The 17539-nt window shown below is 59.3% G+C and overlaps 1 protein-coding gene across 1 annotated transcript in view; it reads right to left on the bottom strand.

The window, feature by feature from the left end:
• MYO15B (myosin XVB) overlaps positions 1-13311 on the bottom strand; it is a 28834-nt gene extending 15523 nt beyond the window's left edge. Inside the window, exons 1-22 of the mRNA XM_035724426.1 lie at positions 12147-13311; positions 11265-12039; positions 10823-10886; positions 10500-10609; positions 10229-10303; positions 9791-9887; positions 9424-9527; positions 9200-9263; positions 8900-9013; positions 8600-8755; positions 7757-7870; positions 7608-7666; positions 7400-7532; positions 6300-6395; positions 5889-6020; positions 5384-5509; positions 3849-3926; positions 3573-3688; positions 3428-3473; positions 3179-3303; positions 2663-2780; positions 2214-2383 (exon numbers count right to left, since the gene is read on the bottom strand). Coding sequence (XP_035580319.1) covers positions 2214-2383; positions 2663-2780; positions 3179-3303; positions 3428-3473; positions 3573-3688; positions 3849-3926; positions 5384-5509; positions 5889-6020; positions 6300-6395; positions 7400-7532; positions 7608-7666; positions 7757-7870; positions 8600-8755; positions 8900-9013; positions 9200-9263; positions 9424-9527; positions 9791-9887; positions 10229-10303; positions 10500-10609; positions 10823-10886; positions 11265-12039; positions 12147-13311 — 4037 coding nt within the window. The remainder of the gene's footprint in view (positions 1-2213; positions 2384-2662; positions 2781-3178; positions 3304-3427; positions 3474-3572; positions 3689-3848; positions 3927-5383; positions 5510-5888; positions 6021-6299; positions 6396-7399; positions 7533-7607; positions 7667-7756; positions 7871-8599; positions 8756-8899; positions 9014-9199; positions 9264-9423; positions 9528-9790; positions 9888-10228; positions 10304-10499; positions 10610-10822; positions 10887-11264; positions 12040-12146) is intronic.
• Positions 13312-17539: the final 4228 nt, after the last annotated feature.

Here is a 17539-nt window from a genome sequence, read left to right as displayed (position 1 = left end):
GAATGTAGACACGGACCCCAGGCTGACGACCCCTAGGTGCTTAACAGAAGCCACAGGGAATGGACAGGACAGCTTGAAAGAACAAGTACATTGAGAAGGTGTTCGGTACTGGGGATTACGGTCTCAGGTGGCAGAGCCGACCGCCGGGCTCATTTCCCACCCAGTCGGGCAGTGTGGTCGTGGGTAAGTCCCTTCCTCTTGGTTTTATTGTCCTCATCTGCAAAGTGAGGATCCGTGTAATCCCTGCCCCGCCACAAGATGAAAGCAATCAACTGACATGTTGAGAAGTGTCTGGCGTATTTTTATTTAAGAAGCAAAACTTCTAAAAATGAAAAAATGTTATCACTGGAAATCTAATAAGAGATCACAGAAGAGATCATGTCTTTGAAAACTGTCCAGATATAAGAAAGACGAGACTCCTCAGGGAAGGGGTCCTGAGCAGGATTAAAATTAAAAAATAAGTGTATAGCTTTGAGGTGGCCGGCTGGCTCCGTTGGTAGAGCATCTCGGGGTCGTGAGTTCAAGCCCCAAGTTGGGGGTAGAGTTTACTTAAAAAAAAAATAAATGTACAGCTTTTGTGCAAAAGGACACCATCAAGAGTGTCAAAAGACAACCCATGGAATGGGAGAACATTTGCAAATCACGTATTTGATAAGAGTTTGATATCCAAGATGTATAAAGAACTTCCACAACTCAACAATAAGACAAACTATACAAACAAAAGGCAGACTGAGGACTTGACATCTCTCCAAGAAGCTACACAACTGGCCAAGAAACATATGAGAAGATGCTCAACCTCGTTAGTCATTAGAGAAATGCAAATCAAAGCCACAATGAGGTACTTCTTCGTGCCCACTAGGATGGCTATCATTTAAAAAGTGGAAAATAAGGGCGCCGGGGTGGCTCAGCGGGTTAAGCATCTGCCTTCAGCTCAGGTCATGATCCCAGGGTCCTGGGATTGAGCCCCACATTGGGCTCCCTGCTCGGCAGGAAGCCTGCTTCTCCCTCTCCCACTCCCCCTGCTTGTGTGCGCACATACTCTCTCTCAAATGAAGAAATCTTTTTTTTTTTTTAAGTGGAAAATAAGTACCAGCAATGCTGTAGAGAAATTGGAAAACTGACACGTGCTGGTGGGAGTGTAACTCCTCAAAAAACCAAACACAGAATTACCATATGACCCAGCGACTCCACTCCTAGGTAAAGACCCGAAAGAACTGGAAGCAGAGAGTTGAACAGACATACTGGCACACTCATGTTCCCAGCAGCCTTATTCACGAGCACCAGAAAGTGGAAACAGTCCAAATGACCGCTGACGGATGAGTGGAGACACAAGGTGTGGTCCGTGCACCCAGGGGCAAAGAGAAGTGAAGTCTTGCCACCTTTTACTATATGGATGGACCTCGTGAACATTCCACTTAGTGCAGCGAGCCAGATGTAAAAGGAAATATTGTACGAGCCAATTTACATGGAATACCCGGAATAGGCAAATTCGTAGGGACAGACAGTGGACGAGAGGTTCCTGGGGGCTGGAGGAAAGGCGAGCAGGGAATGATTGCGTGAGGGATCCAGTGTTTCTGCTGGTGATGACATTTTGGAAATAGAGCAGGGTGATGAGTGCCCTGTCTCAGAAGGCTCCCCTGGGGTCCATGGCACTGTCCTTACTTTGTTCTTAGCCCTTTACCACCCCCTTGGGGGTGACTGGTGGCTGGTTTACTGTCTGCACCTGACTCCCCAGTGCACCTGGGAGGCACCACCTCTGCCTCCATCCCGGCGTCACCAGCGCTGGGCCCAGGGTGATGGAGAAGGTCAAGCCCACAGCTATTGGGTGAAGGAGCACAGACATTCCCATCAAGCTGTGAAGGTGAACCGGCATTAATTACATGAGGAGGGGAAGGAAGTCCTATAGGACCAAGAAGTCCAAAGAGCCTGGACTATAAAAATCTGGCCTGGAGGCTGGAGAGATGGGCAGGGCCTCACACGGCCTGATAAAAGATTATTCTTGGGGCAGAGTGGACAGACTAGAAAACACTCAGGTTCAGGTGGCCTGAGCAGAGAGTGAGCTTCTTGTCACTCAGGGTGTTCAAGCAGAGGTTGCCTGGGGATGCTGACAGGATGACCCCCGGGGCAGGTAGATTTCCTTGAGGCCCTACCCTTCCCACACCCTGCCCCAGCACCTGGAGGAGGCCCCTAGTCTCATGCCACCCCCTGCAGACCCGGCCTGGAGCCCTCGCACGTGCGCCTGCATCCGTGGCAGGAGTAGACCGCCGAGGCGCTGGCGGGAGATGCAGGTGTGCAGGCTGACGTGCAGGCCGAGCAGGGCCTGGGAGCGTCGCCGGGTCCAGTGCTTCTCCAGCTGCTGCCAGCCCGGCTCCCGCAGCAGGACCTGGGGGCAGAGGTGAGGGTGCCCGGGCTGGGGGCGCCGAGGCCCACCTTGCTCTTCTCCTCAGGCCTCAGCCTCCTCCCTTCCGGCAGGATAGCCGATTCTTGTGGGGAGCCCGGGACACCTGCCTCCCAGGCCCACGTCATCGCTTCCCCACCCAGAAGGAACCCCCCCCCCCCCATTCCTGAGTTTGTCCCGGAATGCTCCTCTCCCTTCCCAGCCACACCTGCCTCTCCACACACACACACACACACACACACACACACACACACACACACACACCTGGGTAGCCCCGAGGTGGCAGAGGGGTGACTCGGCCCCCAGAACCTTACTCAGGATGGCACCACACCTCTTACGGTCAGAGGTCTCTCCCCGCGCCTCTGTGTCCAGGGCCCAGAACCTACCCCGGGGAGGGAGAAGCTGAGGTGTCAGAACAAGCACAGAGAGAACCTCCCTCCACGCCTGTTTGCTCCCCCCCCCGCCCCTAAGTCATTCAACAACGACTTGCAGCGCACCTACTATGTGCCTGGCACCCAGCAGAGTTTTGCTGAGTGGCGGAGGGGCAGGTAGAGGCGTGGGGGGGAGCACGGATAGTGAATAGGGAAGGAGAGGGACGGAGGGAGAGGAGAGAGAGCAGTGAAAGGAGGCGGGCTGGGGGCCAGGCCTAGGGTCCCAAGGAAAGTGGGTCCACCTCCGCCCTGAGGAACCCTGGGTCTGCCAGCCACTCTGGGGGGCTGTCCTTGTGGGTCCCGGCCCGAGGTGCCCGGGCCCTCGGCTGCCTCCATCCTGGGACACTACCTGGCCAGGAAGGCCTGGAAGGGCAGGCGCACAGGGAGGTTGGCACTGCGGGTACACAATGCCTCCAGGATGTCAGCCTGGCGCAGCTGCTCGGCCACGTGTCCCACATCAAAGACGCCCGGAAGCTGTGGCCACCAAACAGAGCCAGTGAGAGCTGGAGTTGGGGGGGTGCTGCTGAGCAGGGCAGGGCAGGTGGATGGGAAGGCTCCAGGGCCAGGTGTGGGGGGTGGGGGGTGGGGGGGAGCTCACCTTTCCTGGGTTGGGGTTGAGGCACTGAATGAAATAGACATGGCTCCTGATGGGAGGAAGGGGGGTCATGTGGGCGCAGAGCAGCCCCTGAGGCCCTGGGGTCTCCTATGCGGGGGGGGGGGGGGGGGGGGGGCACTGTTCTCACCTGCCCAGCCGGGCTAGGAGGTCCTCCAGGGAATGCTGGAAGCGAGAGGCCAGGGGGGGTTTGCCTGGCCCAGCCCTGGACTGGGACTCTGCTTCCTGGAACAGGCTGCCCAGAAGCTGTGGGGCAAGAGGAGGCTGAGCTGGCTCGCTTCCCAGGCCTGTCCATAGCCCGTCCCCGGGGAGCCAGGGTGGGCCAGGCCACAGCATCCGGACCCCGGAAGGCTCAGCCCATGGTCCAAGGGGCAGGGGGACACAGTGTGGAGGGGTGGGGGGGCACCTGGAGCCGGCTCTGGGCAAGCATTTCCACCACGGCAGGGTCAAGATGATCCCGGTTTCTGTTTATAAATTTGTGAACCTGCAAGAGACAATGTGGGGAATAGAGGGGGAGCCAAAGAGAGAAGACTGGGGTGGAGCCTGGTCCCTTTGTCACATAATCCCGCCTCTCCCCACTGGGCTAAATAAAGGGCCACCTTTGTCTCTTCAACTAATGGCTCTGGGAAAACTGGAAATCCCCCCCATGCAAATGAATGAAGTTGGACTCTTATCTATCAGATATAAAAATTAACCCAAAATGAATGGATCAAAGACCTAAATTTAAGGCCTGGAACTCTAAAACTCTTAGAAGAAAACGTAGGAATAAAGCTTCATGACAGTGGACTTGGCAATGATTTCCTGAATAGGACACCAAAAGCATAGGCAACAGAAGAAAAATTAAACTGGATTTCATCAAAATTAAAACTTTCGTGGGGCGCCTGGCTGGCTCAGGAACGCATGCGACTCTTGATCTCAGGGTCGTGAGTTCCAGCCTCACGTTGGGAGTAGAGATTACTTAAAAAAAAAAAAAAAGTTTTCTTGGGGCGCCTGGGTGACTTAGTCTGTTAGGCGTCTGCCTTTGGCTCAGGTCATGATCTCGGGATCCTGGGATCGAGCCCTGCATTGGGCCCCCTACTCAGTGGGAAGCCTGTTTCTCTCCCTCTCCCTCTCTCTGTCCCTCCCCCCAGCTCATGCTCTCTCTCAAATAAATAAATAAAGTCTTTTAAAAAAAGTTTTCTTTTGTGAGCTTCAATATAGTTTTGTGGTTTTCTTTATTCAATCTCCTTGTGTGTGTGGTTTTTTTTAGATGTGATTGGGGTTTTTCTGGGGGGCGGGGAACAGAGGTATAACTGATAAACCTTAGGTTTCTTCTTTGGGTAACTTCTGGGTGGTCTGTGTTTTCTTCTACAACCAAAACAGCTCACCTCCTCCAGGAAGCCTTACTGAACTTGCCCTACCTCAAACTAAGCATGTGGTCCTACCCTATACACCAGGCCCCCTGCCTTCAGCACTCCCCGGTAGGTGTGCTATCACCGTGAAACTCAGAAGGAGGAAAGGCGAGTCCCTTCAATGAGCACCTTTACGTGCCAGGCGCCTGCCTGACCACTTCCCCATTACTACATTTAATCCTCCCAACAGTGCTACAGGACTCCCATTCCCATTTTACAGGCAGGAAAATGTAGGCTCAGGAGGAGAAGCAGCCAGAGGTTATCAGAGTCGGGTCTGCACATCCCACACATATGCTCCTCCCCTCCTGGCCTTAAGGCTCCCAGTCTCATCTCCCTCTACCCCACGGGGCTCAGCCAGAACTCACTAAGTCACGCTAGGAACTGGGTAGGGCCAAGGGCATAGGCAGAAACATATGGTCAAGCCCTGGGAGGGGCCTCCCCTCACCTACTCCTCTTAGCTGTCAGGTGAGTCAGCTCTGCGGAGGGGACACCCGGGCCACATCACCCTCACTGATTCACCCAGGAGTCTGTCCCTGATTTACCCCAATACCTGGTAGGTGACAGGCCCAGCGTAATGCCTCACGGTGAAGATAGGAAGGGGCAGCTGGGGCTTGGCGTAGCAGGGGTGATTGCCGTGGTGATAGTGACACTTCTGGAGGAAGGTGTGGTCTGTGGCCTGATAAGAGGGATGAGCTTCCCTCAGGCCTTTGCACAAGATGTGCCCCTGCCCGGACCACGCATCCCTCCAGGGTCATCAATGAGTATTTGTGGAACGGGAGGACCAGGGCCCCGAGGCTTGCTCCCTACTAGTTGGAGGCCCGAGGGACCACCACAAGCCCTGCATGAGCCCTGCGCAGTGCCCACCACCCTGCCCCTTCCGCAGCAAGGACTTGAGGAACCCCAGAGAGGTCAGGATCACCCAGAGACAGGATTTGAACCCAAGCTGTGCTGAGAAGCTATGCACAGGGTTTCCGGCCCCCATCACCTGTGGCTGCTCTCGGAGGCCCTGCTGGCCCCTGGCATGGCCACCAGGGCCCCCACTGCTTGGGGCTCACCTGGGACAGCCATGTCTGGGCATCCAGGATACTCAGGAGGCTGTGGGGCTGGTCTATGAGGAGGTCCAGACAGGTGTCCCGCACAGGCTGGGGAACGGGCACCCAGGGCAGCAGCTCTCGGCGACAGGCCTCCTGGGAACAGCAGCACGGGGCCAGTTCCAGAGCACGCCCGCGTTCGTGGGGGAGCTCACTGGACCCAGAGCAGGGACGGCCCTCCCATTGTCCAGATGAGTAAGATGAGGCCCAGAAGGGCCGAGATGGCCCATAGTGGGGCGGGGCGGGACGAGGGGCTTTGGGGCCGAGCGGCTTTGGGGCCGAGCTCTCAGTTCAGCGCCCTCTGTTTCTCAGGGATGGCCCCTGCTTGGGAAGGCCTGGGTGCCACCGGCCACCGCCAGGCCCAGCGCCTCTCACCTGCTCCTGGGCCCGCAGCATCTGGCTGGAGAAGAGCTGCAGACGCTCGCTGGCGAGGTTACTGCACAGTTGTTCCAGGCCGTTCACCCGCAGGGCCTGGGGGCACCGGGGCAGCAAGGACGTGGGCACCCACACGTGTCGGGGGCACGGGGCGGGGGCGGGGGGTTGCTGCACATTGCCCTCCCAGAACTCAGGGACGAGTGGTGCCCTAGGGCTGATGCTGCAGCCCACAGGGTCAAGTCCAAAGGCCTCAGCCCACACTCCTCCCTCTGCCTCAGAACGACTGTGAGCCTTCAGGCCACGGGTCACAGCCATCCTGGGGTCTGGAAAGCGCCTCTTCTTATGACCCAGTAGCTTGCTGGCTATCGGAATCCCACATCCTCATAAGCAGGGCTCCAGGCCGCTGCCTCTGAGAAGCCCTCCAGCATTCTTCCTGTAGGGATTACAGGTTCCTTCCTCTGCGTCCCCCAGCATGTTACTCACAAGCCCAGCAGAGCCTGCACTCCATGCGGCTTTGTACAGAGAGCTTTGACATGCTCTAAAGCACACACACAGAGTGCACGTGCGCACGCACACACACACTTGCCACCGTCATCCCCTCCCCGCTCAGAGAGGATATAGTCACCAGGGGCAGGCTGGGGAAGAGAGAGCAGGGGACAGTGAACAGTGCCCATCCGGGAACAAGGGGGGAGGCCACCTTCTCTTGCTCAGGCCCCCTCCTCCCTTCCCTGAGGAGGTGGGATCTTCTAGAAAGGGGTTGAAGAGCTTATGAAAACTCAGGGCCATTCAGGGGACTGTCCCCTTTCCTGTTCCTCTTGGGGCATGGGCGGGGAGGCTGTGGGCTGATCTAGCCTAGGGCCTCTGTCTTCCGCTGCCTTAGAGGCTTCTGTGAGGCTCTGTAAGGTCAAGCAGGACAGAACTCTCCAGAGGCGATGTCAGGGCTGGACAGAGCGGGGCAGGAAGGCTACCCCTGCGGAGTGTGCGCTGTCTCAGGGCTAGGCAGGCAAGCGCTCACGAGCGCCCCCCTCAGGCAGCGCTGACCCCAGACATGATCAGGGTGAGGTGGGCCACCGGTCCCAGGCCCTGCCCTATGGGGCGACCTCAAAGCCGTAGACGTCCACGACAGTGACGGTGTCCACGCTCTCTCCCTCCCCGGGAGCTGCCAGCTTCGCATTGCTCCTTGTCAGAAGCCAGGTGAAAAGCCGGGAATACAGGGCCTTGGCCAGGGCGTCCCTGTGGGCAGGGTGAGTGAGCCTGTGCCGTAGAGTGCCAGGCCCGGCCGCGGCTCCCTCCTGCCCCCAGGGCCACCTGGCATCAATGGCGCTTTCCACCGGCAGAGACCTGCAGACCCAGCCATACGGTGTCTCCTGGGGGGCGGAGAGGAGGTAGGTGCGCGTGGAACAACAGGCCCGAGGCCCATGTGGGTGGCCCCGCCCCCTGAGGAGCCCAGCACTCACCGTGACCCTCCTGGTGACAGCCCCCTGTAGGCGCTCAGGTGGCACCAGCAGCAGCCGGGCTGCCGTGTGGATCTCAGCCCAGCTGGACACGGCAGCCACCTCCCGGGACTCCCGCTGGACAGAGAAGGGAGGGGGCGGGGAGATCTCTGCTGGGGATCGGCCACATCCCAAAGCGGGGTGCAGAGGAGGCAGGGCCTCGCTGCCCCGGGGAGCTGCCCTGTTGCCCCAAGTTCGATCTCGGTGGGTGGGAGCCGACTCTGCAGCCCGGGGGCCCTGAGTTCGAGTCCTAATTATCTCTTCACTAGCTGGCCGCCTCTGGCAAGAGTCTTTCCCTCTCTGAGCCCCCACTGTCTCATTGATTTTTAAGCAGGCTCCATGCCCAGCGTGGAGCCCAATGCAGGGCTTGAGCTCATGACCCTGAGATCAAGACCTGAGCTGAGATCAAGAGTGAGACAGTTAACTGACTGAGCTGCCCTGGTGCCCCTCCACTGTCTCATTGTTAAAGGGGAAACAACAACCCTAAAGTTAGTTGTGGTGAGGACGGAATTAGGAAACATACAGAAAGTGATTCACACAGTGCCAGGGACATAATAGCTGCTCACTTAGTGCAGGTCTCCCCTGTAGGGGCGGTAGCTTAGCGGAACCTGCGCTGGCATAGATGATCCAGACCTGTTTTCTCACCTATATGACAAGAATCTGCCTGCTCTCCAGGGCCGCTGTGAGGCCCTGGGGTAGCCCAGGGCTTGGTAATCTACCTACAAGTGTTTGGTATCTTTGCCGCCCTGATTATGCAAACAAGCCACTGCTGATCCAGCGTCCACACCGGCCACAGCAGGGGCCCACCTCGGAAGAAGAGAAGCAAATGTTGCCCAGGTGCAGGATGGCGGCCAGCACAGCCCAGGCAGCGGTCACCTCCTCGGGGCCCATGACCTGCAGGGCCTTCCGCAGTCCTTCGAAGTCCCGGGCATCATCCTTGCCCTGGAGACTGCAGGCCTGGCCCTGCAGAGTACAACGGGGGTGAGGGGACAGGGCCCGGCCACCCAGAGCTCCCCTCTACTCTGGCCACTCCTCAGACCCCCGTGCCAAGACCTTTCCCTGGGCAAGCCCTGGCACCCGGCGCCGAGCAGGCCTTCCTTCCCCCACCTGGTTGAGGTAGTAGTAGGTCTCTGGTCCCTGTAAGGAGAGCCGCTCCCGTTCCGCAGGGTCTAGCCCCGCCAGCAACTCGTAAAAAACATGGAAGCTCCGCTCAGCCTGGGCCTTGGGGGAGAAGGACTGGCTCAGGGGGAGCAGGGTCTGGTCCTGTGCCTCAGGGGAGCAAGGACAAGGCCTGGGAAAGGCAGGGATGGGGGGCTTAGCGACCACAACCCCCTACAGTGGTCCCTCCCCCTTTCCCATTCTGGGAGCTAGAGAGAGGGGAGCCTCGGTGGGGGGGGGAGGTCTTACCTGAAACACCACCCTTGAGGTCTCAAGCAGATAATGTGACACAGAGGCTCCCACGATGACCCCGCTGTGGGCACAGGAAAGTGGGTGGGGGTGCCTGCAACCTAGGGGCGCTGCTCAGAATGGGACACACTAGGGGCCGGACCCAAGGGCAGCAGCCTCGGGTTCCCAGTAAAGGGAACTGATCATGAGTGTCCCCTGTGCCCGTCAGGACCCCCGTCACTCACTGCTGCAGGTGGAGGCAGAAGACCTGGCCGAAGCGGCTGGCGTTGGCATTGAGGACTGTCTTGGCGTGGCCAAAGCTGCTGAGTATGAGCAGCACACCATCCAGCTGTTTGGGGGAGGAGCATTCAAGTACCCCTGCGATGGTGGTGGAATCCACTGATCAGCCATCCCAGCTGAGGACACGCTGTGCCTGGGGGTTGTGCTCTTCCACGGAGAAGGGCAGTCCCACCACACCTCACCCTGCCCCACGGCAGGCAAGGCCTGGGGCTGCCCCCAAGGAGAAGCCAGACGCCTGGAGACCACCCTCCGGGCCGAAAGGAGAAGAATGGTCCCTCTTGGATCCCCGGGAAAGGGCCAGCGGCTCCTCACTTGACATCTTCGGTCCCTTGCGTGTTCCTGCTCCAGGCTGCTTAGGAACTGCACGATCTTTTGGGCAGCTTCTGTCTTCCCTGAGCCACTGTGCCCACTGCAGGAGGGAGGGGCTGACAGGGTCTCCAGGAAGGGGCACATAGGACACCCCACAGAGCCCAGGAAGTGGGGTATGCCCGCCTGGAAGTGATACCCACCCCCCGCACCCCAGAAACATGGAGAGATAGACCCAGGGCATGGAGACCAAAGAGAAAGAAGTCTCCAAGATGCCACATTCCAGGGGCACGTGGATGACTTTAGCCAAGAGCACAGCCCTTACAAAGTCCAGCGCTGCTGCCCAGCAGTGGACCAGACAAGCAGCTTCAAATGCAGACACCGTGGCCCCTGCCTCCCAGTCCTCAGAGTGGCCTGTGGATTCCGCGGGGCACCACCACTCACCCGAGGAGAATGCATGTGCCCTGCCCAGTGCTCCGAGACCGGCTATAGGCCGATACCACGATGGCCAAGATGTGTCTGAGGGAGGAGAGAAGGAAGCAAATGAGGAGGTTACCAGAGATGGGCTTCTGGGCCCTCCCAGGTGTAGGCAGGACCCTCAGTCCCCAGGATCTCGGTCAGTGGGACGTGCTGGGGCTTAGCCACCCGGGGGGGGGGGTGGTGGTGGTGGTGGTGGTGGTGGTGAGCAGAGGGCTGGTAGGGCTAAGTCACGTACGGGGTGGTGTTAGGGGCCTTTTTGGGGTGGTAGCTGGCCAGGACCTCAGCTGAGAAGAGAGGCAGGGGCCGGCGGGGGTTCAGAGAGAGCAGAAGAGGCCCTCCAAAGGTCTGGGGAAACACAGAGGAAGCAGGAGCTACAGACGGAGTGGGGCTCTGGTGCTCAGCCCCGCCCCGGGCCCCCACTCTGCAGGTCCCCAGCAAGGGTTCAGCACCCAGCCCAGGGAGGAGAGGGAAGGAGAACTTCTAGAAGTGCCAGAGGGCCCTCAGATCCCAGGGGACAGGGAATCCCAGCCCCTCAACCCTCCCCAGGTGCCCCCATACGTAGATTCGGCCCAGATGAAACCTCTTCTTGAAGCACTGCAGAACAGAGCTGTTACACACTGGTCTGTGGGGACAGCAGGAGAGCGGGGCAGGGAATCAGGGGCAGAAGGAGGTCCTGGGTTAGCACGGCCACTGGCTGTAGAGATACTTTGGGCAAAGTCATGCACCCTCTCTGAGCCCTAAGCATAACACAGGGTGCGGCTGCTAAGCGAGTTACCCACTCCATGGGGGCTGCAAGCACCACCAGGCCGCTGACCCGAGGGAAGCTTTGTGCCAGTTAGGGAAACAAGTCCCAGGCGGCGCGCCTGATTTTCACGCCTCACCTGCCTCTTCCAGCCAGACCTTTGGTTAAAAAGTACAATCCCTTCTAAGGATACAATTTATAAAAATGGAGGTAGGATGGGGCCCAGACAAGACAGATCTGGAACTGCCCCCTGCTCACCGCAGCCGAGCCAGGTCCTCCGTGTCTTCCAGGCCTTCCCCAAGGCTCCTGCCTTCAGCGCCCAGTAAGGGCGGCCCCTCCACGCCCAGCCCCAGGCTCAGCTCCAGGTTCTCCTCCGCCTCATCCTCTGGCTCCCACCGCTCCCTCGGGGACCCGCAGGGCCCGGGGCCTCTCTCCCACGGCAGACGGGTCTCCAAGGTGAGTCGGGGCAGCAGCGCGTCGGTGCCAAGCCCGGGGTCCTCGCGGGGTTCTGAGCTCTGAGCCCAGGGGACCAGAGCCTCTGCCCCCAAGGTCTCGGGCTCTGCTTCGCTTCTGGAGCCGCTCTCGTCGAGTGGGGGCTCGTCGTGGGGAGTAGGGCCGAGAAGAGAGCCTCGGCGGGGCCCGGCCACACTTTCTCCACTCGCCCCGCGCCCCTCACTGTCCCCCGAAGCTCCTGCACAAGGCCAAGCGTGCCCCTCCCCGGGTGAGGCGTATGTGGACGCTTCCTCTGAGCTCCGACTGCTCGACGCCCTCCCAGTCCTGTGGATCCTGGGGAACACGACCGCAAACTTGGGATCCGGAGTCGAGTCCTCATCCTCAGAAGGGTTTCCGGGAGCTGAGCTCTTCGCAAACTGTGGGGAGCTCGAGTCGCCGCTAGGGGGAGCCCTGGGCCGTCCCCCCAGTCCCGCTTCGCCCGCCAGGCACAGCACTTGCCGGCGCCGCAGGCCGGGCCCGCGACCCCGCCCCGCCCCCCCCGCGGCCCCGCCCCCCGGCCCTCGCCGGCCGGCCGCCGCCGCTGCAGCCGCAGCCAGTGCAGGAGACCCAGGGCGCGCACCACGCGCAGGAGCCTCTCCTTAAGGCCCGCGCGGCGGGGAGCCGGAGCCGCGGCCTGGGGAGCCGGGCTTGGCGGGGCTTTCGTGCGGAGCCTGCGAAGCGCCACGAGGGCGGCCAGCGGCGCTGGGTTTCCGGGCTCGTCCTTCTGTCCAGCCCCAGATTCGTTCTCGCCCGCCGCCACTTGCACCTTCCCCACCATCTTTCCGACCTGGCGGCGCCGAGTCCCGGCGGCCGAGGCCGAGGCTCTTCCAGGCTCGTCGCCCTGCGGCTCAGCCTCCGGCCGCACCTCATTGTCTGAGTCCCGGGCCGGCCCGGGGTCCCCGGGAGCCCGCGAGCTCCGGGGTGCGCACATGGGGCTTCCCTCGAGGGGGGTGGAGGCCTTGGCTTTTTTGCCCGGCTCAGTCTCTTCGGCTTCAGTGGTCCGGCTCGCCGTTCCTGGGGCTGCCCTTGGGCCCCCTCCAGGCCTGGGCCCCTGCAGGCTCGACTCCGTGCCTGTCCCGGAATCCTCGCCCTCTCCCCGGGGTCCCACCCCCGACGACCCTTCCCGGCTCCGGGGCTCAGGGCTGTCCCCGCCGTCGCTGCTCAGACCGTCGCTGCTGGGGCACTCTCCGTGTTCCTGAGCTGGCTCCGACCCGGTTTGGGGGTCTCCCGAGCCCGTGTCCGTTTGCCCCGGCTTGGGCCGCAGCTCCGGGGCTCCACTGCTCTGGCTGTCGCTCTCCTGGGCCTCGCGGGCTTCGCTATCCTGGCAAGAGCTGCCCCCGTCTCCACCCGACGCGTCCCCGTCGAGGCACCGGGTCTCTCGGCAGCCGTGCCCAGCCGGGGGTCTCCGCCCTTTTCCTCTCTTCCTGCGGCGGCAGAGCTCGCCGGTCCTCCCTTCTCCGGGGAGACTCTCTTCCTCCAGGCGCCCGCTACGGCCGTCCCGGTGCTTAGACGCGGGCCCCCGACACTGCGCGCTGCCTGGACCCCGCTGGGCCTCCGGTGGCGGCCCAGCCCCTGGCCGTCTGCAGCAGCCGTTCTGCTCTGCGGTGGGCTTCCGGCGGCCACCAGGGGTCCCGTGGCTTCCCGAAGTGGCGGGCTCCAAGACTGGTCTGGCCCTGTGGGCCTTACCGCGACCCTGTCGGCGTTCCCGGCTAGGCGCGCCGTCTGCGCGGGCCAACCTGGACTCCTGCTCCTCAGAGGCCGGCCTCCCGGGTCCGTCCTGGCGCTGGGGCGCTCTGCCCTTGCTCCCGCCCATGGCGGGCTCAGTGAAGAGGGGCTTCCCGGCGTCTCTGTCCTCTCCGGAAGATCTGGCAGCCCCTGGCGCCCTCAGCCCTTGGCAGCGCCCACACCGGTTCTTGCCCTGGCGGGGCGTACAGGCTCAGTCTACCCCCCGGGGGCTCCAGCTTTACCCATGAACATTAATAATGCAGGTGGCTGCAGGTCTGACCCCCTAGGCCAACAAAGGAAGGGAGGCCGCCCGAGAAAGAGGAGACGCTTCAGCAGCGGACAAAGGCTGAGGACAGGGCAACCGTGCTGCCTGGGAGCGGCTGCCCGCAAGGTCAGCCTGGCACCCCGCCAAACTGAGGACCCACATGCTCTGCTCCTGTCTCACTGCTTGCCCAGTGGAGGGGGGCTCCTTCAAAGAACCTGTCTGGACCACCATCCTGGGAGCTCTAAGGCTCACCCACTCCTTCCTTAGTTCTCTTGGACTCAATGTCAGTAAACAGCTAACATTTCAGGGCTTATGTGCCGGGCACTGAACACTTCACTATGGAGTCATTTAATTCTTTTTTTAAATATATTTTTAAAATTTTTATTTATTTGACAGAGAGACAGCGAGAGAGGGAACACAAGCAGGGGGAGTGGGAGAGGGAGAAGCAGGCTTCCCGCGGAGCAGGGAGCCCCACACGAGGCTTGACCCCGGGACCCTGGGATCTTGACCTGAGCTGAAGGCAGAGGCTTAACGACTGAGCCACCCAGCCGCCCTGGAGTCATTGAATTCTTGAAAGCGCACTAAGAGGTGGTACCCTAAGGATTCCCAGTTTATGGCCGATACAACTGAGGCACACAGCTGAGTGTCACAGGGAGTGTGAGAAATGAGATGCCAACCCAGGCAGTCTGGCTCCCAAGGCCCTCTGGAGCATAGGTGTGAGGGACTGCCACCAGCAGCAAGCTTGACTTGCTCCGGCTCATTACAATGTATCCTGCAAGCTCTTGGGCCAACAGCTCGGAGCTCCTCTCCAGGCTCTTGCCTCCTTGGTGCCCTCCTCCACTCCGGGTTGATCCAGGCCAGGTCTTGTAGCTCACTCAGTCCTGTGGGTGTGGCAAGCCTCAGGTCTCTTCCCAAGCAGCCTTACATTCAAATCTCCCCAAACCCTAGGAAAGGGGTAAGATCTACAGATGGGGAATCAGCTCAGGGGATAAGTGGCTTAAGGACACACAGCTAGTAGGTGAGGAACTGGGCACCAAACCCAGCTCCCTGGACCCTGAGTACCAGCTGTTATGCTCCGTGGAGCTTCTGCTGGGAACTGGCTTTGGAACCAGGCAGCCTTGGTTTCCAACCACCAGCCCCCCTCCCGCCAGCCCACCTCCTGGCTGTGTGACCTCCAGCAGCCTCCAGGGAACTCCCTGGACAAAGGACAAGAGCGGGGGAGAGGGGACCACCCCCCACCTCTCCACCAAGCCCAGCCCTCGCCTCTGGCTCCTACTTGCGGCACGCATTCCTTCACCTGCTTTGCCCCTCCATTCTGTGTGAGTCCTCCTCCGACCATGCTCCTTCCTCCCTCCCTCCGGGCCCTCCCACCAGCCACAGTAACTTTCACCTCCCTTGCTAGGGTGTTAACGTGCTGTGCGATTTTACAGACTCTCATTTAATCCTTACCACCCTCTGAGGTAGGCCCTATTATTATGCCCTGTTTTATAGATGAGTAAACTAAAGCACAAGGGTGACATCATCTACCCAAGGTCACACAGTGGGTTATAGGCATAGCCAGTGTTTGAGGACTGGGTCTGCCTGCCTGACTTCCAAGTCTAAGTGAGCACCAAGTCTCCACCTGTCAATGCTGAAGACCCTCAGATCCGAGTCTCCAGATTACGTGTCCAGCTGCCTGTGGAACATCAGCAAGGGCCTTAGAGTCAGTGGTGACCTCTGCCACTTTCTCACCTTCTGGCAGAGGTCCTGTCAACTCAGCCTCTCAGTGTCTCCACCGTGCCGCTACCAGCACCTCTCCCGGGACGGAAGCTGCAGGGACCTCCAGCTCCTTTCTCCGTGCCGGCCCAGCTTCCATTAATCCACTTTCTAGACCACGCCAAACCCTTCCGCTTGTGCTCACCTATCAATAAAAATTGTTGATCTCACTCTCCCGATTAGGAGAAGGTTTTTTAGAACCAAAATAGGCAAGCCACCAACACTAGCTAATACTTCATAGCACGGAGTACTTAAGGCAAAGCTCATCTTCAACGAGCGCGGATGTAAATCCATTTTCAGAGTCTGGGTATTTTCAGATGTGTGTGTGTAGTGGTGGTTGGCTTCTGTTCAGTCTGGTTAGCTGGGTCATTGCTGTGGCCCTGAGGCTCTCTCTGCCCTGGAGGTGCTTGGTGCTGCCATTTTCTTCTGCTTTCTTGGTGCTTGTGTTATTACCATGGTCTTCAATTCTTGGTTTCTTGGCAGGAAACTTCATGTCACTTGTCCATTTGTGTGAATTAAGTTATCTAACTGGATAAAACAAGCAGTAAGTCCCTCTAAACTTAGGTGGTTTGAAAACCACACGAGTCCCCATAGCTGTGTGTGTGTGTGTGTGTGTGTGTGTGTGTGTGTGTGTGTCCAGCTTTCTGGGGTGTGATGTTCTCACTCCTTCCTTGGCACCCACTTTTGGTGCATAACCCTCTGACCTACAATACTGAGGACCCAGTGTCAACCCAAGGTATAAACAGCAGAGCTTAATTTCTTTTATGATAAAAATAAAGATCCTGCGCATCAAGCTGAAACATATTCTCCCTGACCCCATCAGGACCCCGTGAACCTTGGGGACTCCCGTGAACCTCACAACAGATCCCGAGGGGATACAGTTATCATTCCATTCCCCAGAAGAAAGCGGGACGCAGAGCAGGTGGGCAGTTTGCCTGAGGTCACACGAGTGGAACCTGCTGGGATTTAAATCACAGTGGTCTTTGGAAGCACACATTTCATAAAGAAACTTCCCTGCTTCAAGCCCCTTGGAGGCTTCCAGTGTCTCAGGATCAAGTCCAGGCTTTCTGACTCCCCTCCTGTCTGTAGCTTTGTGTTTTGATCTACCCAGCCTCCCTTCTCCATGACTTCTGGGACTGCTGTGTCCCTCTTCCCTTTGGGGAACTGTTCCTCTGCATTCCTTGTGGCTTTGGGGGCTCCTACCTCAGTGAGCACCACCGCCACTTCTAAGGAGAACATGGGGGGCTAGAGTGGCCCAAGTTACACAACCCAGAGACTCTTGAGCTGCACATGCTTGACTGGAGGGCGGTGGGGTATGATGCTCCCCCAGTGCATCCATCCTGGGCCCTGGACCTTGGCTCCTCCTCTGCCCTGTGTGCCGATCCAGGTCCTTCCAACAGGCCAGGTGGGCTCCTGTGCCACACAGCACTGCCCCCGCCCTCCAGGCTCCAGGGGCTCCCGGTCTGGCCCCGGCCATGTGGTGGTCTTGTTTTCAGCACACTTCCTGCCAACTCCCCTCCGCTCTTGGCCTGTTCCCGCAGCAAGCAGGCCGGTTCCTTGAGTGCTACCAGCCCCTCTATCTGTGCAGAACGGCCCACCTAGCTCACCGTGGTCATGTCCCTGTCCCAGCTTGGCGTCACCTCCCCTGGCGTCTCTCACAGGCCCCTGGATTGCCTGCATCCTCAGGCATCCTGCCCTCGTTAGGGCAGTGAGCCCCACAGGGCAGGGACCACATTGTCTTGGCCGCCTCTGACCCCGTGTGCCCGGCATATAGTAGGTGCTCAACAAAGACAGGTGAATGAAGTAGAATCAAGTAGACTAAACTCCTGGTTTGTAAGGACCAGAACAGCAGTCTGATCTAGCCCCTCATCTGAGAGTAAGACCTTTCACCTCTGGGCACGGCCTCCGACCTCAGCAGCGGCTCACGGTCCTTCCCTGAAGTCTGGAAGAAGCCACCAGGTCTGAGATAACTGTGTCTTCCCTTTCTGACAGCAAGGAAAGGCCAAAGGGGACTCCCTTGGTCCCAACCCAGGGATGCAGTCATGCGGACACGTGATAACCGTTAACTCTTGCCATTCGTTCCCAAACACAGAGGTGTCAGTGTTCAGACACAACCAAGCACAGTTTGCTCTGACTCAAATGGCTTACAAAAGGGAGCCTCTGGACCACCGGCCTGGTCCAGCAACAGCACCCCAGGGGCAAAGGCAAGGGACCGGCTAACAATCATTTCCGTTTCCGCAGAAACTCTCTCCACAATTAAAAAGATTAGTCATTGGACCAGCTTGGTGAAGAGGTA

Source organism: Zalophus californianus, chromosome 16, assembly GCF_009762305.2.
Source record: "Zalophus californianus isolate mZalCal1 chromosome 16, mZalCal1.pri.v2, whole genome shotgun sequence".
NCBI lineage: Eukaryota > Metazoa > Chordata > Mammalia > Carnivora > Otariidae > Zalophus > Zalophus californianus.
This window is presented reverse-complemented; position numbering and strand designations above follow the sequence as displayed.